Source organism: Epargyreus clarus, unplaced genomic scaffold (genome assembly GCF_041222505.1).
Source record: "Epargyreus clarus isolate Ecla_fem2 unplaced genomic scaffold, WU_Ecla_fem_2.2 ptg000018l, whole genome shotgun sequence".
In the NCBI taxonomy this organism is placed as follows: domain Eukaryota; kingdom Metazoa; phylum Arthropoda; class Insecta; order Lepidoptera; family Hesperiidae; genus Epargyreus; species Epargyreus clarus.
The window spans coordinates 3,337,483-3,361,408 of NW_027332226.1; the positions used below are offsets into that span (position 1 = coordinate 3,337,483).

Here is a 23,926-nt window from a genome sequence, read left to right on the forward strand (position 1 = left end):
AACGCAGTAAAGTAATACTTCAGTAATAGTATACACTATAATGTATAATATAAACGGATGAGTGCAAAACTTTTGGCGTTATTGAGCGGCTGAGCACCATTGTTCTAACAAAATATTGTTCATAAACAAATAGCACTCGACAAAGTTACTAATGTAGTGTCTATTCTATAATAGAACGGTACTCCAGAATTCAACTGGAAATTTCAACACTCGAAACAGATTCGGAATTTAGATAATCTACCTAATTCAATTATAACTTGGCTAGAACAGTTCATAATTCAACAAGCTCTGTAGTTTTCAATTTTGGTTAGTTTTGAGTGCCATTGATTCTGTTTGTTCGTGTTGGAGAAAAATTTCGAAACTAAAGTTCGTTTGCCCTCAATAAAATAACTTATTTAAACTTGCACGATACCACTAACGTACTATCTACGGTAATGAGAAAAAGATTTTAAAGAAATTGGATCGTAAGTACTTTACATTCTACAAAGTTTTACACTTATGAGTATAGAATGGTGGAATCTATAAAATATTTAGTGAAAGCTACAAAACTAAACTTTTTTCCATTTAAAAGGCGGTGACGTCAGCGAGTCGGTTTTCTCTTGTTACATAAAATGCAATATGAATATGACTTTTGTTTGGGGTCGATGCAATGTGAATATTGAATACTGATTATATCGCACTGAATTTAATTAAAAAATGAATTTAATTAGATTAAATAGGATAATATTTCTGGGAAAATGAAACGTTATTTCGACAGTGTAAAGAGAGATTTATTGAAAAAGAGGGCTTTCTAATGATTTATGAAAAAGCTTTCACACAATCACATAAAGACTCTCATTTTTTATCTACACAAAGGAAATAACTATCTTATATATCAAATCCTCGTGTCACAATGTTAGTTACCGTACTACCGTACCGTACCGATTTTCACCATATTTTATATGCATATTCAATAGGTTTGAGAATCGGCTACTATCTATTTTTCACCCCTAAGTGATAAGGGTTGTTCACTCTTAACATTTTTTTATTTCTATGGCAACACAACGTTGGCCGGGTCAGCTAGTATTTTATAATTTATAAGTATTTGCTTTTCTAATTTCAAAAATAATTTTAGAAAAAAATCTACAAACTGCAAAGGTACCTACAGGGAGTATACATTTTATAATCTGCCCCGTCGCACTCAAGGCTGACTGCATCGCGATGCGCCGAAAGCTCTGTTTGAAAGTTTGGAACTTTTTAAAAGTTAAGTGTTCTGTGAATTTCGTGTCTTTGTCCCCACGTACATGTATGTTGTTGTTTCTTAAAACTTCCTTTTTCTGTTTTTACCAGTATATGTACAGACGAATCGTCGGATAGTCCGTGGTTTTTGTTTTTTGCTGGTTAAAAATAAGTTTTTTTGGAACCACTTATACGAGATTAAGTAATAAATAGATGAGTAGCTATTACTTACATCAAACATATTGAAAAATAGTTAAGTGCAGAGAATTTAAATATTTTCAATAATAATAAAAGTATGAAAAGTTTTCTTTGTTTTGAAGCTTTAGTTACATCTAATTATTATTTACCAAATTAATCATTTACTCCGCACTTTTAAACATTAAGTATATTTACAATTTTCTTGAAAATTTTCCTAGTGAGAAATTTCAAGGTAGTTTTGTTAGTAAAACTCCAGAAGCAGACAGACTGGATACATATTATATGAAGTCCAACTACGCAGAAAGCTAACGGCGTCTGGAGTCCCGAAAGCTCCAAGCTTGAAACTTTTAAGTGCACCACAAATTTTGTGTTCCATCGCCTGCTTTGTTGATCACCTTTTGCAACTGCGACAAAATAATATAACACCGTTTTATAGTCTCATCATCAAAAATATAAATTAAATTAATGTACAAGTACATGAAGTATGACTCAATCTTAGAAAAAATCTCTGCATTCAATTTATGTTTGCATCGTAATTTTAATGTCAAATTTTTTTAAATATCAACTATGAAAATAAATTACTTTAAATTCGTGTTAAATAAACATAGCTGCGATTGTTTTTAACTTGTAACAATTATTAAAATAAAATACTTAGTAAACAATTAAAATGTAAATTATGTAAACGATAATGGCTAGCCACTGATTGTAAGTTAAAGTAAGATAGACGCAGGTGTCCCGTCACCGAGACCCTCGTCAAACAGCGATCAGCGTCACGTTTTGTGTATTTTATATCGTTTTCATCTTCATTATATATCTATAGAGAAATGATAAAGCTTTCTTATTTTGTATTCCTTACAAAATATATGACAATATTTCTTAAATTAAAAGTTGTCTGTAAGTATTTATTAAAAATTTGAAAGAATTACCGGCTATCGATGATATATTGACGTCAGAAAAAAGCAAGTACCCCAATACTTGAATCCTTCTCAAATAGTAAATAATCTAAAATAATTAATATTGATTCAAAATAAGTTTTAAATTTATTTATTAGTTTATAGTATATAAATTTAAGTTTATTACCATTAAGATACAAACTAAAACAAATTTAGACGTCAAGAGTCAAAAATACGCAGGTGTCCTATGACTCGCATCAGATCCTCGTCAAACAGTGATCAGCAACGTTTTGGAAACTATATGTCGTCAAAATCATCATTGTATTTGTTTATAAAACCTCTAACTTCATTTTCACTGGTATTGATATAAAAAATAATGTTTTTAAAAACTATTAACAAAAAAGAATATTCAAAATATTGTATTACCTCTTATGGCCAGCCACTGATTGTACCTTAACGTCAAGGAGACGCAGGTGTACCATCACTGAGCCTCTCGTCAAACGGTGATCAGCATCACGTCTTGGAAACTTTATGTAGTCAATATCTTTATTGTTTTTCTGTACAAAAAGCGTTAAATTTTATTATTATTGGTATTAATATTAATAACATAAACTATTTTCTTGGTCCAATTTCGAACTTTTATTATTCCCGCGTAAAATACATGTCTCGCGCCAAGCGCGTTCCTTTTCTTTTTTTATGCTAATGCACACAATCGTATAACCCATACAGCCAGTGACTATATAAATGGGCACTTATTATTATAAAAATAACACATCATGAAAATAATACGTAATTAAATAATTTTAATATATTGCTTACAATATAAAAAATAAACAATATCATTAAAAACAATTAAAATGAAAGAATATTGAAAAAAATATATTACCTCTTATGGCCAGCCACTGATTGTACCTTAACGTCAAAGTGACGCAGGTGTCCAGTCACTGCGACCCTCGTCAAACGGTGATCAGCGTCACGTTTTGTGCATTTTATATCGTTATTGCCACCATTATATTCACTTATTGAAAGCTGTAAGGAGATTTGGTTGAATTAGAGTTCCATCCACTGCTTACAAAATGTGTATTTGAAAGGGATTTAATTTCAGTAACATTTGTGAGCGTTGGGCGTAAGGATATTTGTTACCGAGCTTGAAGCCAATTTACCTTTATTACCAATAATGGTATCCATTAGTCAATGAGTTTGCCTTGATTTATATAAATACTCTTATATAAATTATGCTATGTTTGTGAGCGAACCCTATATGAAACAGAATAGTATAATATATTTTTACTACTTTATGTAGGTATCGGTTACATGTTTTACTAACTTTATGTTTCTGCATAATATTAATGCGCTGATTATTCTCTGTATAACAAAGGTACAATCCTTTTATTCCTCATTCTTAAATATATTTATGGTATAAACATATTTATTTATTTATATATTTATTTTATATTTGTATTTGTATTACGTACTTTAGGACCCACCGGATACGTTAATATACGTGTATATATATAAACAATATAATATTTAAAGTAGAATTCATTTAAGTTATAAAAGATCCTTATTATTCAAAAAATTCAAAGATTTATTCATCATCATATACATAAACAGCTGCTATATAAAACTGTGTTACAACTATTTACGCATACCTTCGGACTCAGGAGAAGTACATATATACTAGTAAAACATTAACGGTCTTATTCATAAAAAATGCTTATAGAAGGTTTTAAGCACTCAATAGTTAAAGTGTTCAATAAGCTTATAAAACGTTCTATAAAATTGCTTATTCATAAAACTTCCATAAACCTTCTATAACTAATGTGTCGCTAAAGTCAACTATAAATGAAAATGTTGCCATTATAGTGAGGTTCGGCGAACAAATTGACAAATATCCATAGATAAACATCATTAAATGACATTATTTCGTACTAAAAAAATATTCTGTCTTGACATTCTTGTCAATGCGTTGTCAATAAAACCAAATAACATGTCAGTGTCATTGTATTTGTAAATACCGCGAATATAAAAATATGTAATTTGTTAAAATAGGATATTAAGCAAAAGTTGTTAAAAGATAAAGGAGTGAAAATTGGTTGGATATAAATGTTTTGTTAAGTTTCGTTTTGTAAACATTCGCAATATCTTATGGCAGTAAACATTGTATTTCAGAAGGTGTACCAGGATCTCTGCGATCTAATTTACGATCGTTACGTACGAGATCAATTATAAAATTTACTGTCGATTTATTAAAGCGATAACGGTTCCGAAAGTATTCGTCGTTTAAAGAAAACGGATCAGTCTTTGGTGCAATGTTCTTCGAAGTGGACGGTTTTCTAGATTATTAATAATATCTAAGCTTTGTAAAATTTGCATTGTAATTTGAAATAGTGATATAATAATGTTATTTATCGGATATTTAAATAAATTATTTCAAGTTTATATACAAAACGGACATTGCCATTTAAAATTTATTCAAAACATTTGTCAAATTAGGTTAGTAATCACTAATCAGCTGATGAGAGTCCGCCATCTTTGTCTTATAGCACTGTTATAGTAGGGTTCTGGCCTCGATAAGTTATAGAAGGCTTATAGAACGGTTTAGTGCCTAAAATGCGTTTATGAATAACACTTTTTGACAATCGTACTATAGAAACGTTATAAGTGTGCTATAACTTTTTATGAATAAGACCGTAAATAACTATATGATTTTATAAAATTCTATAAAAATATAATTCTTATTAAACAAATATTAATCAGCAGTAATCAAAAAATACATTAATAACAATTTTTGAATGCGCTTTATTTGTAAAACGTAATCCACAATTATTTAAATTTCATTCTAGAGCCCGTCTTAAAGATAAGGTACAAACTGTGAAATGTAACACACATATATTTAAACAAAGCTTATTTTCCAAAGCACCAGTGATATACAATAAAATACCAAAAACAATACGGCATATAAGCGACAATCAAAACTTTAAAAATAAATTACACGAATATCTCATTGACAAGTCCTACTACCATATTAATGATTTTTATAATGACATTAACTAAAACAATTATTTTTCTATTATATTTTGTCTGTTTTAAGTATGAGCCATTATTTTATAATAAAATATTTTTATTTGTACTGACATGCTATTTTGTTGTTTAATTATTAATTTAATGTGATGATTTCTATTAATTTTATTATTGTATCCTTTTCTAATTCAATATTATTATTTTAATTTAATTTTAATTAGAATTATTACCTATGACATATTTGCATACCCTTTGGGTTAGGATAGGAGCACAAAACTAATGTATTCCATATATAATGTACTTCACCTTATCCTGCAATGAATAAATGAATTGAATTGAATTGAATTGAATAATAAAAGTACTCCATGGACAATTTCTGAAATCAGTATTAGAAAAATAAAACATAGACACCGAATACTCGTACCGGTGGTAAAAAAAACAACCGGTATCTCCAATACTGGAGGCTTCCATATTTTCTATACAGGACCAATCTATTATTACAAATCAGTTTGAACGAGATATTATGAAGAAACCTGTAACTGGTAAGTGTCGAGTATGCTTAGCAAAAGACGAGACTGTACAACATATTGTCTCGGGGTGCGAGAAACTGGCTGGTACTTACTACACAAAACGCCATAACAACATAGTGCAATACGTTCACTGGACAATAGCTAAAAAACATAAGTTTAACGTCAATCCGTTGTGGTGGAAAGAAACACTAACACAACCCCAAGTAATAGAAAATGAAACAGCTAAGCTGATGTGGGAGATACCGGTACAAACTGACAAAACAATTTCAACTAATAGACCAGATATCATTTACAATAATAAACTAGAAAATCATGCTTATTTAATAGACGTCTCAATTCCATCAGATTATAACATTGGAGCCAAAGAAATAGAAAAATTAAGTAAATATCACCCACTTAAAAATGAAATAACTAGACTTTGGAAAATACCCAGCACCGTCATACCAATAATAATAGAAACCACTGGAATAATAGCCAAAAGTTTACATAAATATTGCAATAAACTAGACTCAAATATAAACATACACATTATACAGAAACAAGCCGCTATTCACACCAACACTATATTATCAAAAATTTTAGGGAATAATATATTTATTGGGGAAACTGAATCTCCTTCAATAAAAAAATATATCTTATGGGACTACTTATAAAAACTAAAGTGAAGTGCTTCTTGGATTTTTGTATTTTTCTTACAGTTAATATAATTAGAATTTGGTGGACGCACAGCCGTACGTCTAGATAACAACCGTGTTCTCAATCCTCAGGTATCCGGTGATCTAAAGTTTCAGAAACACAGACTGATAAACATATATTTTCATATTCAGTTATCAAAGTTACGCCTGAATTCTTGCATTATTGCATCGTTGCAAACTCACATGTCATAAACGAGTACAATATCATTAAATTTATGTTACATATCATGTTACGTAGCATTGCCCACAGTAAGTTCATTTAAGTTGCAGGCATCCACTTGGAGAGGATTTATTGGAGTCGAGACAAAACAAGTCGAGAATTCAACATTCACCGCACTTGTTCGTAAATTTTGCCGAACAAATACAATTTCAGCGGTCTTGCCTATGCAGCATACCTGAACTTGACTTATAAGGTGTGGTCAAAATTCATTACACTACCTAATATTGGTATCATAGTTAATACTTATGTGTATTACTTATTCAGAAATGACACAGTTCACCTAAATGTTCTTAATATTTTATGGTTTGAGTTTACTTTTTATTTAGCCCCTTAGGGGATACATATTTAAAATCGCGCTTATCTAAGAGTCCTTGCAGAAAAAATCATGATTTTAAACTCACCATTCACATAGTTTTGATGATTATATTATTATTATAAATAGAACATTTCATATTTCACTTAATAGAGTTATTTGCAGTCTCCACATTAGATTTATGAGTTACACAACATTGTCCGCAGAAGTTTAGCGAAGTTGCAGGCATCCTTGGAAGGATTTATTGGACTCGAGACTAAACAAGTTGAGAATTCAACATTGCCGCGTTTGTTCGTGAATTCTGCTTAACAAAGACAATCTAGCTTAAGCACTGCAGATGTTGGGTCTTGTTTTCGGTTGGGTTTTAAATTTAAATAGCGGTTTGTATAAACAAATAGAATTCTTATGTTCCTTAAATTAGTATCATTTATACACATGATATTACTTAATTAATTCTTGCATTATCATCAACCCATTACTGTCGCACTGCTGGGCATGGGTCTTCTCTCAGAATGAGAAGGATTGGAGTAAATCTCTAAGGTATGCAGGTTCCCTCACCATGTTTTCCTTCACCGTTTAGGCAAGTGATAATTAATTTCTAATACGCACATAATTTTGAAAAATCAGAGGAATGGAGAGGCGTGCCTGGAATTTGAACCTCGGACCCCTCGATCGAGAGACCGAGTTTCTGAACCGCTAGGCTATCACTGCTTTTTTTAATTATTTTTTTTATTTTTTTATTCTTGCATTAACTGTATTTCAATGCTACTCTCTATATGAAAAATGCAGTCCCGATCACGAAACCTGCATATATATCAACAAGCACACACATACCTATGCATGGCTGCTATAACATCTGCAGTGAAATTAGTTATGTAATCTCAATGTGAAGAATGTACAATATAATAAAGTACTGTAGAGTTTCTGAAGTAGATATAGATAAGCAAGTTGGAACAACAAATATGACATAAAATATTTTTAAAGCGTAAAGATCAAACATGTTTGATGTTCAGACGCGCGTCTAAACTTTCGTCTTCCATTTCTCTTTTCTCGGTCTCGTTTGATGCCAAAAACGTCAACGAAGAACCGTCATCCAAGTATTTTAAGTTTCCCACAAATACATCAAACGAAACTTATTTTACCATGCGTAAAAGAAATCAACCATTTTCCGGAATGGACCTAAATTTTGTTTAATTTATTAGATTTAATTTCATAAGAAATAAATTTTAAGTAACTTTTTACTTAACGTTAATAAATATTTTAAATAGTCTTTATTATATTTGGGTGAGGAGGTAAATATTATTTCAAATCGAAACATTGCCAGAATCTTACGTACTTTGCCCAAGTTATAATTTCTATTATATTTTTTAATTTATATATTATTATAATGTAAATTTTATTTGTTTTCATTAAAACCTGTTGGTATCTTAGCAAGTGACTAATTCTAAATATATGATCAAGATTTTGAGTTTTTAAGTCACATTAGATTTATAGTTATTGAATTTGCAAGTCTTTGAATTTCTACTAACTTAATCTGCTAAGTTTGTGAATTATATAAATAACAATAAAACTAAATGTTAAAAGCGTTTGTTATTTAACCGCGCCATCTACGAATGTAATTAAAGCAAGTCGCCGTTTCAGTAGCATTATGTAGGTCACAATGACAATTCTGTGGTTTCAATATGGAGATTGCAATTCTGAAGCCATCTTGGGCCAGGATGGTGGCGACCCTATTTCCGGTCGGTGAAATTGCGCTAAGGCCTCGCTCTTACTACAGATTGGAGACGTGACCGAATGACTTCAGGTGATTTTATTTTGCGGCGACTAATTTTCTTCTTTCGTATTTCTGTTCTGCTATATTTTACAAATATTTTTTGCTGAAGCATTTTCTTAAATTGAAGTGGTTAATGATAACACACAATATAGCAGTTCAGTTCAATAAGTTTAAAATGTTGGTGCACACCAACCATCAACTCAATGTACTCGTAAGGTTGAAATCCCACTTGAGTACTCTCTAACTTGTAATTTCTCGTGTAAGTCTCTCCATTTCCATATCGGTCAATTCAGAACATAGTAGAGCTTAATGCCGTGTGCCATGTTGTTTCCGTACTCGAACAAAGATGTTGCCACTTTTAAACATTATTCAGTAATTATTTTAAAATCATTATCATTTTTGCGGGCGTTTACATTATTGAGGCCTAATATATTTTTATGTAGAATTGCATGTACTTATAAAACTTAGATAAATTTAGTGAGACAAAAAGCCTACTTTGATTATCTTACACATATACGAACAGTGATCATTTATGGGCTTTAAAATAAAATAAAGAGAAACATCAGTCTAACAAAGCTTTTAATTCCAAAGGACTGGCTCTCAGGTGATGAAAAACGAATGTACTCTGTTATCGCATTACGTCACAGGCAGTCATACTCGGGTGCAGATAAATGGGCCATTCTGCCACTCGAGGGCCGCTGAGCATTATTTTGACGAGTGAAAAACCCTTCCTTTATCTGATATCCTGCGATTGACGTAATGGTGCATGTCGGTTGATGTATTAAGGTTTCATCCTCTGCTTAGCCCCTAAGGAGACGAATTTACAAAATCTTTCCGAAAATTATGTTGTATACAGAAATCAAAGGCTAAAATTAAAAGTACTAATTACCAATATAAGGTTTCGGATTGAGCGCTACGCTCTGTGTCAGTACATCAATAAAGTTTTAAGTTTAAGTAAGCATCAATAAACAACTGTAATTTTAGTTTTGAACCCTTATTATTTTCACAGTCTAAATTAATTAATTTACGATAGAATAAATTATCTAATATGGTTTATTTTTAAGTATTTAGCATTTAGCATATAGTATTTAGTATTTTTATGTATTTTATTTTAAGTATTTTTTTAAGAATTTAAAAACGAAGCGAATAATGCTAGACATTAATTTGAATAGTACTTTTAATAATAAAGAAATTAACGAAGAAAATAAGTACTTTTCCTGGATTCTAGAATTATTTGTTAAAGTATCTTTAATTACTTGAAATAAATAACGACTTAGAATAATTCGTTTCATTTACAAAAACCATTTCCACCTGCAGTGGAAATGGAAACTCGAAATAATTACTGTGAAATAAAAAGCTCATTGTAACGTAAACTGTGAAATAACTTTAAAACATATTTCAAAATTGATATCACGACGCTTTTAATAGGATCTGTCTTTTATTAAAGCTCCACATAGCACTTAAGTCGGGGTAATAAAATCATATTTTTCACTTTCTTACCGCAATACGGTCTTATTTCAGTCAGTTCTTCTAGGAGATATGATTTTATAGTAACATTGCCCATAATTTTATTTTTCGTTATTTTCTCATTATATTAATTGCATTTACAACATTATTTAGGACTCTGTCAGTATAGCAATATTTGTTTATGCATATTATTTTCATATTTTTAATTTGACTTTTTTTTTTGTAACATTCTCTATTGACAAATGTTGAGTAATCCTAAATAGGACAGAAGTAACTGAAGGTTACGGCTAAGATCGAAAACATTACATTACTACCCTTCAATACTGGGGAAGCACCTACCACGTCTACACCTATTTCTAGCGTGGAGCAGTAGGTACTTGCGTTTCTAGTAGAATCCTTGTTTTACGAGTATATGAGTTGGTTACAGGGGGTTACTACCATCTCTTAAAACAATATTATTTTAATCATACTTTTACTTTCTTTTGCAGGAAATTTAACTTTTTAAGCAAAATGTGACAATTTCAGTTGTTTTTATACAATGGATAAGCGAAAAATTAATAAGGGTTTAAGTTTGTTCAACTATGTATGACGGAATATTTTACTGTTTTAAGGAAGGAAATAAAACTTTCCTGAACTATAATGGTTTTTAAAAGATGGTGGTAGGCCCCCAGGTGTCTAAAGGGGACAGTGATTACTTATCATCAGTTAAACTACCTGCTGATTCTTAAATCTTGCAAAATAAACATTGCTTTTTAATAAATGTGTTAATATTTATATGAACGCAATATAGAGTAATAACCGTAAACATTATACGATTCTATATTTTTTATCTTGACTCTGTTAGTATTTTATTAAACTTCCACGCAGCACTTACGGTGGAGTAATAAAATCATATTCTTCACTAACCCACGCACTCACTGCGATAAGGTCCTATTTCCGTCCACTCTCCAAGCAGATACGACTTTGTCGCAGTACCGCCTGTTGCTTTTATTTTCATTAGCCAACGTAACCTAATAAAGTGTTCTCTTCTCGCACAAAGAGTTTGTCGTTTCATTAAAAAAATCATATTTACGTGGGAGAGCTTTGTTTTCGTTTATATTTACGTGCCCCGTTATTAAAACATTGTATGGGCTTAAATGAGTTATTCTGAAAAGGTTACGATCGGGACTTTTTATAAGATTAAAGAAACAAACATATGTGTTATAAACCTGATGGTAAATCGTCACTGCCGCCCATAAGCATTTGTAACAAGTTCCATACAGAGGTTCTTCCTGAAGTCAATGGCAGATGATTTGCCACCCAGGACTAAGATAACTTTCTCGTATGTGAGTCATCCGATAAATCCAGTCAGTTAGTCGGTCAGCCGGCCAGTCAGCTAGTTAAATTAGTTATTGTGACTGTCTATGGGTTGTAGTGACTACCATACTATAATAAGTATTTAGATGAAAGTTTACGAACCTGAAAAATGTGGAATGTACAGTCTCGTAGGGTATTCCCGGAGCGCTATGACATGGGGATCTTCAAAATAGGTGCAAAAAGAGATCTCCTCCAAAGGATGCTTTGTCTCCTCTGGTGTTTCAAATGTCCATAAGCGACGGTCTTTCCATCAGGCAACCCACCTGCCTTTAAAAAATATATATATATAAAAGGTTAAAAAGTGCGAAAAAAATATCGCTTGTGTACATTATGGTTTTTCATACATAAGGTAAAAAAAAAACAATAATATAAAAACTTCAAAAAGGTAAGCACGTCGAAGTGTTAACGTATTTTAACTTAAAAAGTCGTAAAAACCGTCGTGAGGTTCTTAAAAGAAAATGGAAAAGTTGTGTCAGGAGCTTTGACCGAATAATAAAGAAGTATATTTTTAAGCTTGTTATGTATATGTTACCGTTTATATGAAAGAAATGCCTTTCTGTGTATTGACTAAAACAATATTCGCACTACTCTGTTCTGCTATGAAAGCAGCAAAGCATAGAGTAGTAGAACGGTCCGTCACCAGTGGCCTTAATGCTACACCTGCTGCTCTGCTTTCTGCCTAATAATAGCAGTATCAAGCGCTACTGTGTACAGGGCTAAAAGGTGTAGGAGTGTACTCGTACTAATCGAAGTCGATCCAAGTTAAGAGTAACAACGTATCTGTGACCAACTTCACGTGGAATTTAATATTATCTGGTTTACATTAGTTTTTTATATAAAGTAAAAGCAGCAGACGAGCATGCAGTCCACCTGATGTAAGCAGCTACAGCTGCCCATGGACTAAAATAAACCCCAGGTGATAGATCTACCTGAGGTTGACCACAGATGCGCTGCTACTTATGAGGACTAAGCGGAAATGCTCTGAAAAGTATGTGCCCCTTTCCACACCCTTCAAACCGGAAAACAGCACCGCTTAACGCTGTTGTTATTAGTCAGATAAAGGTGTGGCCGTGGTGCCGCCGGAGTCGACTCACAGAGAGTTCTACCACCTTGAAACATGTCCATGTCCATGTCCATGAAAACAAAAATAAACAAAAAGATAGAATACTATTTTATTGGCCCACTCAATAAGTAATTAAAATGAATAAATCATAAAAGGATTCCTTTCAGCGAACTAAATTTTATTACTCTGTTAATAAATAAAAGGCAATGAATATCTTTCCTCTAAAAAGTGATAAATAATTTTGAAACACATAACTTTTCTTAGAACTTATTTTTATTAGTCACGATGAACTAATTAATTTCAAACCACTTTTCTCTGGCGATAAATAATTTCCATCGCACTTTTAAAAGGGTCGTTCCTTTAAAAGAAAGTGTGAGGCAATTTATTATTTATGCTAAGCATTACAGAGGCCCCACCATAAAGGGGTCGCAGAAGTCGATTTCTAAGGGTTTTTTCTACAGAAAGGTACTAAAGTAGGTATACATTCCATTACGATAAATCAATGTAAGAATATTTTCTATCGATATCGCGTCATATTTATCTCTTTTGCGTATATAAAACAATAAATTATATTAATGATTTAACGTATGTAATAATAAATGACACTGAACAAAGTGAGATGGGTTTAGCTTTAGTTCATAGCACACAACGCTGGTCATATGCGGATACAAGCTACATAATGCTACAAGAACACTATAAATTAATTAATATTCTTTACAAAGTCACTTTATTCAAAGTTAACGAGAAATAGAAACCGCACTATAAGAACATAATAATGCTCTAATTTTGTTCTGAATTGGATGTTGTCAATAAAAATATATCTCTGGTTAGTCTTATATATAAAATTCTCGCATCACAATGCATATTCAGTAAGTCTGAGAATCGGCTAATATCGATTTTTCATACGCCTAAGTGATAAGGGTTCACCCTTAACATTTTTTTATTTATATGGCAACACAACGTTTGCCGGATCAGCTACAACTAAAATAATTTAATGAGGTTTATATTAATACTATCATCTCCCCTTTAACTCGTTGACACTGAAACAACACCTTAAGGTCCGAGGGTTGTAAAAAACGCGTGCCTAAACACGGTTCAGTCATTCGCGAACTTTAAAACTTTTATCTTTCCCAAACGCCCGAACTATGTTGGTTGGGCGTCACCTTCTATATAAAGTTTTATGGCGCGGAAGAAAGGGGTTCGACTATCAAGAAAATACAGCCGAAGTTTTTGCATTAAGTTCTCTTATTTATACTTTATTTCGTCCGAACCTCCTTTGGCCGGGTTTAATCTACCGTGCGTAAAATATTCGACAGTTTATCGTGTGTGGACTAAGAAACTTATTGGTTTTGTGCGGTTTTAATGAAGCAAAGACGATATTTGGTTACTGATACGTGTACTAAATAACCTTAATAAAGTATCTTGTATGTAAACTTATGTTTATATTTCATTTATAGTCAATATGTAGCAACAACTCCTATGGTAGTAGATGGGAGGTATTTGTTATTGGAGTACGTAGGCATCGCGAATATCACACATGTGTGTAAGGCGTAAAAGTTCTCCCTTTGTATGAAACATAAATAAGAATTTAAGAAGTGATACATAAAATGACATGTACCTAATCAGTAGCAGTTTTTACTAACCTATTTAATATACATAAAATAATTAGGGACAGCAATGCCTATATGATATAAAAATACAGAATTATATCTTCACGTATAACATACAAGGCAATTGTAGTAAATATAACCGCTTGCACACAACCTCGTCCACGCACTAAATACTAACTCCTCAAACAACTTCAATACTTGTTTCTTGTCTTATGTAGTTATTTCATGTTACATTAAGTATTTTAAATCTATTTTATATAATTAATCTAAGTTAAATATAAACTAAAAATGGACTTTTTTACAAAATATATACAAGAAAATTATAAATAAAATAAGCCATCTAATACTCCTCAAACTGTATTTTGAGGAGGAAATATTTGTTGAATTCATGTTTGTCAAGCTTAAAGCTGGAAGATTTTACGGTTATACGTAACCTTAACTGTTCCTACACATTGTGTATGACACGAAAACAAACACTAACAAGTTTCAAGGCACGTTCCCAACGTCAGTTATTGCTCGCTTCCTTCAAACAAACGCGGACCGAAGTCGGTGCCCGTTTTAAATTTATTTCGCAACGCGATAAAATTTTATCCATTCATATTTTATTTTTATTACTCTTCAAGAATTGGGAAATGCAAAATTCGAAGTGGAATGTAAAATTGAAATTGTTTTAAAAATCGTAATTGTACTTCATATTAAAATAGCTTTAAATTCAAGCTTTGTAACTCTTGTAATCAATAACGAATTTATATATATTTTAATTGGGTAAAAAAACCATGATGTTAAATAAAAAAATATATTTCGTTATCAATTTATATTTGTTGCTACAATTGCCAAGTAGTTCTACTTAAGTTCGAACCTTGATGTGGTGCTGACCAAAAGGACACAACAAAACTCCCATATCTTTGTCTTACCACAACCTTGAAAGCATAACATATTAACCAAACCTACCTAATAGTAACGCTAGATTTGTCTTAATGGAAACATACAATGAAAATATCTCAACATACACGTACGTGATTCCTTCGGAAACACATTTTCTTCAGGAAATTCTTCTAACATATTCCCAAGAAATATGGATTCTTTCCGCACAAGGAACAGACACACTAAGTGCTGTCTAAGTAAACCTGTCATTCTTAATCATAATTTTCATAATATAGATAGAAAACGTTTTAAAATTTAAATTAAATTTTACTCTAACGGGTAGAGGAAAATCTTCAAATTCTGAGAAATACATAGTACTTATAATAACATTGAGAATTATAATAGCAATTCACTTCGAACAAAGCAATGTCTACGTAAGGTTTATACTTTTCAGTGTCATTTTTACGTATTCGAGTTTTAGAGTTATTTTTTGACACGTCAGTTTTTTTTTCTTACTTTCTTCAATTTTCATTATTTATAATTATTGCGTCAGGTTTTTTTATAAAACGATATTTAAGTTATACTTATTTTTTTACGTGAATACTTTCTTTTTGCGTTATGATATATTTATCTACATTTAAAAGACATTCTATTCAATGGAAACATTAAGGCAAATGAAGCCATAATTTATGGCCTAAGTTTTATAAAGAAAATAACGTCTCGGCTTTGTGTAACACAATTGAAATCTTTAGATAAAATCTTATTGATCATCAACAAAAGACAATTTGTGAATATAAAATTATTTTTTCTAATAATAAAGGGCTCTGATATTTTTTTATAAAATGGCAGAATATTAGCTACGCCTTTGTGTTAGTATTTTTGTGATTATATATGGCTTCTAAAAATTATATCATGTTATTTATGCTCGTTTGTTTTAGCAGCTTATTTTAAATGTTAATAATTTTTCACGACATATTTTATAATTAATTTTAAAAACACTAGTAAAAGTGAAATATTTCCATAAGGGCCATTATATTTCTTTTAGATATTATATATTTAGTACTTGTTTTCGATACACGTATTTTTAGTAGGTAAGGATATAAGTAAAAAGCAATGATAGCCTAATGCTTTAGAAACTCGGCCTCTCAAACGAGGGGTTCAAGGTTCAAATCCTAGGCCAAATCATCTGATTTTTCAAAGTTATGCGCTTATTAGAAATTAATTATCACTTTGAAAACATCGTGAAGAAACCTGCATACCTGAGAGATTTATATAAAAAAATCTCAAAGGTATACGAAGTGTACCAATACGCACTTGGTCAGCGCGGTGGACTATGACCTAATCTCTTCTCATTCTGAGAGGAGACCAGTACCCAGCAGTGGGACAATAATGGGTTGATAATACATATAATATTATTATGTATGAATGATTATGTAAGTGGGCGAGTACAAAATATTTTCAAAACATATTTTCATGCAAAAATGTGTCATTTTAACTAAAATAAACGAGTGATAAGAGAGTGTACAAAGTGATATAAAATACTCTGAAAATTTCCATACTAAAGTATGACGCGGATGCGAGTGACACGGTAGTGTGACAAATTTATTATACGTGCAAATTTAAAACGTTGAGTTTGTATTATAATAACCTGGATATTGGCTGCTCTGGTGTTCGAGTTAGGATCAGTTTTATAAAATTGAAACAAAACATTTTACTAAGTGTATTAGTTTCGGTTTAATACTTTGCGTATTTTATGCGTAATCTATTATAGATATAATATGGTGGAAACTACACACTTTTGTGCAGCGGTAGGTGTGTAACTGCTAAATAAGCATGCATGATGTCGTGCTTCGGAAGCCATGTTAATATAGATTTCGCTTGGTATTTTCAAATAGCTGACCTTGGTTTATGAGGCATTCGAGGTTTGTAACCTAACCCATAAACCTCCCCCAGCTAAACTTTCAACACCTATTTTGTAAGTATACTTATTTTTGAGAAAGTGGTGAGCCCAGGAACGCTATGACATGGGGCTCTCCTTCAAAGCCGGCGATGCACTGGCGACTCTTCTTCTGTTGCAAATGCCCATAGGCGATGTTTACAAGTTTCCATCAGGTAGCACGTCTGATTTATCGTTAGGTTGAGTTGTAAAAAAGTGAGACTTACATGAGGCATTCCAACTTACACCCGTAACCAATCTCAGGGTCAAAATTAGTTTACGATCAAAACGTTTAGCGTGAGGTTTGTAACGAACACAAATATTGTTAATTTCTCTAAATTAATTAGTCTCTACATATTATTATACTAATATCTACATGCATACATAATATATTTAATATTGGATTTTCTTACAAGCCTAATCAAGTCCCTACGTACAAGTTCGTCTATTTAAAAGGTTGGATATCCTGCAAGTCCAACTTGAGTGAAACCCAATAAGTAATAAGGACCCATCTCAATCAAGGGAAGTCGGGATCGACTCGTGACATGTTCTGATTCTGTCACGTCGCTCGAATGATTTATTTCGGGAAGAGTAGCCGGTGATAAAACGTGACAAATCAGGACTCGAACCCAATCGAACTTGACTTACCTTTACGACTATAATGGACGTTACAGGGTTTTGCACTTTCCGGCAAGGAATGGAAGACTGTTTTATTAAATGTTTGGAGTTAAAGTTTTAAAGGGAGAATTGTGGGAAATGATTGATTCAGTGTTTAAATATGAAACTATAACGAACTTTGGATAAAAGCAATAATGAGTACATTACATGTCACATATAAACATATTTGTTACGTACATATATTCTGAATATAAAAATAAAAATTAAAGTATTTAGTAATATTATAATAGAATTAATCAGATAGGAGATAGTTCTTTTGGTGGCCCTCCACACATAGCTCTTTTAATATATTATTATTATTAATTACTTTGAATTAAATTGAATTGTAATGATCATAATACGTACTAATACTAGATTTAAGTTCTTACTAACACACATGGATCAATGTTATCTGTTAAATTAAATAAATTAAATTAAATAACAAATTTATTATCTTTGAAAACGAATTCTGTGAGAGCCTGTAAGTTGAAAATTCCCATGTATGACCAAGGAATTACTACGACAATTAACTATATATGTGTACACTTAAAACTACAAACTAGGTTTCCCGGTCGTGGGTGCCATACAGAGTCCAGAAACACCCTGACCTAGAAATGTTTAAACTCATATTTTAAAGCCTGCTTGGCGGGGAAGCGAACCCAAATACATGTTCCGGAGACCGCTGTATTAGCCAGGTCATCGAATCTCGGAATTTAATCGGAAAAACTCGCATGTAAGCCATTTAGCAGTAAGCCCTACGTCCTTCGAACGCCACGATGTGTGCGAATGATTTATCGTGAGAGGGGAATGCCTCAGATAATACGTGACTAATCAGCGTTCGAACCCCAAAATTGAACCGTGTGTTCGTACGTCTGAAAATACTTACTTTTCTCAACCATTTATCTTCTTAACTTAATGAAATTGAAGTCCAAACGAGTGTTGTTCACTTGATGGTAAGTGGTCATCTTCAACCCCAAGATTAAAGTCCTACGTGACCTCATGGATGCGTTGCTACTTTGACGACTAGGTCGAAACGTCTTTTTTAAGCGTATCGAACGTGTTAAACTAAATGAACGCAAAGTAATACTCGTAGATTAAAGAAAAGCCGATACACTACGTACTACAATTAGGTAGGTAAATTATATTTACATAGCGGTAGACTACTATTAATCTTTCTATAACAACTTATCATTATTTATGACTAACTATCATATCTAAGTATCCAAAATACATATTATAAAAACAGTAAGTTCAAACCTAACATTTTATACCTAAAATTTAACTATAACGACTCTACCTTAGCCTTGTATTTATCTTGTAGTACTTTAATATATAAATTTAATGTTCATTTTATAGGCACATCGTCGATTACGTAATTGGTTTAAACCAATCACCATATAATTGCGAAAGAAATTCAAAATACCACAGAACAATGCAACCCTTTTACACTTGAATAGTTCATTGTGTAAACTACATAACCTTAGTACAATAAGTAGTTAATATTGCGGCAACATTTACATCTGCGTTTATTTTTATTACTAACTAATGGGAGAGGAAACATACAAGCTTAAGAAAACAGATGAAATAACGAATGTTAATTAGTCACATTTTATATAGTACTAGCTGACCCGGCAAACGTTGTGTTACCATATAAATAAAAAAAATGTTAAGGGTGAACAACCCTTATCACTTGGTGGTATGAAAAATAGATAGTAGCGGATTTTCAGACCTACTGAATATGCATATAAAATTTGGTGAAAATCGGTAAAGCCGTTTCGGAGGAGTACGATAACTAACATTGTGACACGAAAATTTTATGTACATATATGATATTACATTATTATATTTTACACCATTCGTTGCCTTTATTTAAAGAATTAAGGAAAATGTCTCATTTTGTCAAGTCTATGTTTTTGGTATGAGCCGTCTACAAACATATAAAACTATATACATACATACTGTTGTACCATACAAACATAGTTATTACACAGACTTACAAGGCATTGATATGCTATTTCTAACATCTAATAACACAACGGATAAAATAACAGTATAGCTTATAGCGTCTAATAAGGAGAAAGTATCATTAGAGTGACCACAGTTTGGAGAAATGAGGTCTGTAGGTACCTACCTGTGTACACGCACTCTATTTTAACATGATTTATGCATAGATGTATCCGATACGCAGACAATAATGTTAAATAATAATTTCTGTCCATACAATACATTGAACGTAGAGCTTATTCATTTAAGTTTCGGCTTAAAGAAAAAAAAATCGACTACTTACTTTTAATTATTAGTAATGTAAATGATTCGATTATTACTCTACTTTTTTATAATATAGGAGTAGCAGACGAGCATGCAGTCTACCTGATGGTAAGTGGCTACTGCCGCCCATGGACATCTGTAATCAACCCCAAATAGGATTAGACATTCCTACCTGAGGTCGCCACAGATGCGCCGCTACCCCTGAGGACTAAGCTTCAACGCCTCGAAAAATTAAGCCCCCTTACCCCTTCAAACCAGAACACAGCAGCGCTCAACGCTGCTGTTATGAGGCAGAAATTGGTGTGAACCACAAAGGGTTCTACCACCTTGAATGCTAAGAATTTTTAAATTAAATCTATAAAAGGCATTTATTTAAAACGTCACAGAGATACTCATATTATTTTTGTAGATGCGTTGCCATAAAACCCAATTTTCATGCAGCGCACCTGTACGAAAAATAACAGTGTCCAAAGGGTCAAAAGCGGTTCTTTTCGTTTATTTTTCATTCTATATCCCAGAAAAGGTCTATCCGATGCCGTAACAAATATGAAGCGAGGACGAAAAATTCAAAAATTGGATTCCACAAAAAATCTTTGAACACTGAAAAGTGAAAACGAATATCGTATGTGAAAAAATTGGAGAGATACAAAAGTTGAAATCCAGTTCAGAATATGGCTTCCAGGATGACACTGGAGAATCGTGGACAATCCGCATTGTTGTTTTGATTAAATTTCGACAGGCGATGCGAGGTCCTTTTGTGCAGCACGAAAATGGAAATGAATGAAAATATTTTTTACTTCATATACACCACACACTAAAACTGACAAGGTTTTTTAATAAAAGTAAAAGAGAAAACATTTTATTACTCGTACAATACAAGGTTTCAGGCCATTTGGCCCCTTAGGGGATGGTTTTCAAAAATTGTTTTTAGTGTTCATCTATATTGATCACAGATGTTTTGTCATCTCTGCGAACTAATATGATATGCCTCTGATGAGTATGGTTCCATTACCACACCCTTCAAAGCAGAATACAACAGTACTTAGCAATACCATTAGTAGGCAGAAATAGTTATCTGGTGCCTCTCTCTTCAAAAGTAATACTACAAACAAGACTATTCTCTATAACAATGTTTTATAATGGACATATTATTGAAATTTAATAGCACAAAGCCCAATATACGCTTTCCTTTATGTTATGTGTAATGATCGAAAACAAAATATTGTTTACTGAGAATCATATTCGGAACAGCGATATCATTTCACATTGTGTTCCGAAAACATTTAGCATGATATTATTTTCATTTTAGGAAATAGTTATCTTTGTAACTAAGTATTTTGATTTGATTCGGAATTTTTGAAATATTATTTCTTGTGATAAAGTTACATAAACAAACGAAATAATGCGACCACACAAACTAACACACGTTAGACATTCTACAATATAACACACATTATTCTTTATGTACAACATTCCACTGCGAGTCGGTTTTAAAATGTGCATACCCTAAAATGAATACAGTACGTTAGTCCTAAATTGGTTCATCATTACAATTTTAACATTATTGGTTTAGTACCTACAATTCATTGAAAACCGGTACTTTTCACACCAATTGTTTGTGAATATACTATTTGATAAACACGTTACACAAATTAAACAAGGTAAAAATGTATTTGTTTAAACAGCTTACCGTTTCATTTATATTAATACTCATTTATCTATATAAAATGATATACCTAATAGTATTAATAACCAATACTACTAGACTACTATATTAAATCAATTATAGTATTTTAAAATTTCAAATATCATCGAAGGTGGTAGAACTCTTTGTGGTTCAAATCCGGCGGCACCACCACCACACCTATTTCTGCCTCATAACAGTAGTGTTAAGCGCTGCTGTGTTCTGGTTTGAAAGGTTTGTAAGGGAGATATACTTTTCCGAGGCGTTCCAACTTAGTACTCAGGGGTAGAGCTGCATCTGTGGCATCTGCAACCTTAGGTCGGAATATCTAATCCTATCTGGGATTGATTACAAATGTCCATAGGCGGCAATAGTCACATACCAACAGGTAGACTGCATGCTTGTCTACTACTCCTATATAAAAAAATATATATACTAAGCTGAGTTCATATTGTACATTATTTTCCTTAGCACGCATGGCTAAACATTTTTGTATGCCAATCTTAATGATGAGGCGTATTGAAAAGAATTTGACACACTTTTTTACAAGTGTTTGAGTTAACGGTTTGTTAGGCGTCGAAAAAAAATTATAGTATTGTTAAGTGTCACTATTGAAGAGGAAAGGTTTATGGACGACGATAGAATTTGAATATGACACAAACAGAAATGAAAATGAAAGTCTTATTGAGAAATATAAAATGTACGATATAAAATTCCTGCAGTTCTCATTAGTTGAATTTGAATTACTAAGTAATTGGTTATATTTCTGTTGTTATGGAAAATAAACAAAATATTTAGATTGAGAACAAAACTACATAATTCAATATTTTGGTTGTTCATTTACTTTTTACTCAGCGCCGACAAAAAGTTGAAAACGTATTTCGGCAGACAAAAACGTCATTAATATCAACGATGATTGAAACCAAAACAATGACTACCTTTGATACACTGGCAACCGTGTTGAGAAAAGTAACAATAAGTTTCGTGTATTATTAGATTGATTAAACGAGGTGTAATTGAAATTCGTAACCTGCAACGGTCCAGCGCCTTACGAACTTGTCCCTGAGTTGTTGCGCACTGCAAGTCAATTGCCAAATGCTTTCCTCATCTAAACTGATTGACTATAAAAGACCTGCCAACAGTTGACAAAGTATCGAAACAGCGAACGATCAACATGAAGTTGCTTGTGGCATTCGGTCTGCTGTGTCTTGTGGCGGTGTACGCCCGTGAGTTGGACGAAGATGCAAAGGACTTAGTGGCAGCTGCGAGCGGCAAGGCCAGCCATCACGAGGAAGGCGGTGGCAAGGAGCACCACCATCATCATCACCACGAACACCACGAGAAGGGACATAAGGGACACAAAGGCCATCACCACCACCATAAGGGTGATCATGGTGACCATGGCAAACATCACCACGAAGGACACCATCATGAACACGGTGGCCACCACAAGAAGCATTGGGATGAACATGACCATCACGGACATCACCACGAGCATGGTCACCACCACAAAGGAGGCAAGCACGGTCACCACAAGCACCATGATAAGGGAGAAAAGACCGACGGTTACCACAAGAAATACCACAAGGATCACTTCCACAAGGATCATCACTTTTATGATGACCATCATCACGAAGGCAAACACCATAAGCACGGAGATCATCATGGTCATCACGAGAAGCACGGTGGAGGTCACAAGAAGGGCGGTCATCACGACGAAGGTCATCATGAGCATCATCACGGCAAGCACGGCCATCATGATAAGCATCATTACGATGAGGACCACCACGGCCATAAGGGACATCACGGTCATGAGGAACATCACCACCACCACCATGACCATGGCAAGAAGGGCGGTCACCATGACCACAAAGAATGGGGTTTCCATCACGGCAAGCACTGATCTCTACCAAAGCTGTGATATGATGAGGTCAATACACAATGAAAATCATAATTCGAAAAAGTTAAAGGTGACTTTCCAGTAACACTTTCTACGACTCTCTTGTAAATATTAAGCGCTTACTTTTCATACAAATCTTCACATTTTAACGTCAGCTTTAAACTAAGAAGATCTAAGTTTCCTTATAAAACAAATCTATTCTTCCGTCATAACTTTTGGAAAGTTGTCATTTCTAACCATGTGTGGTATGATTTTC

The 23,926-nt window shown here is 32.7% G+C and overlaps 1 protein-coding gene across 1 annotated transcript; it reads left to right on the forward strand.

Annotated features, from left to right (window-relative positions):
* Positions 1 to 22,854: 22,854 nt before the first annotated feature.
* Positions 22,855 to 23,673, forward strand: LOC140749456 (uncharacterized). Its single transcript, XM_073082493.1, has one exon. It carries the CDS (start codon positions 22,945 to 22,947, stop codon positions 23,671 to 23,673), a length of 729 nt encoding a protein of 242 aa, XP_072938594.1. The 5' UTR covers positions 22,855 to 22,944.
* The last annotated feature ends 253 nt before the right edge of the window (positions 23,674 to 23,926 follow it).

What these genes read in the sequence shown, in the direction of transcription:
- LOC140749456 (XM_073082493.1), top strand. Translation starts at nt 22,945, where the DNA reads ATGAAGTTGCTTGTGGCATTCGGTCTGCTGTGTCTTGTGGCGGTGTAC.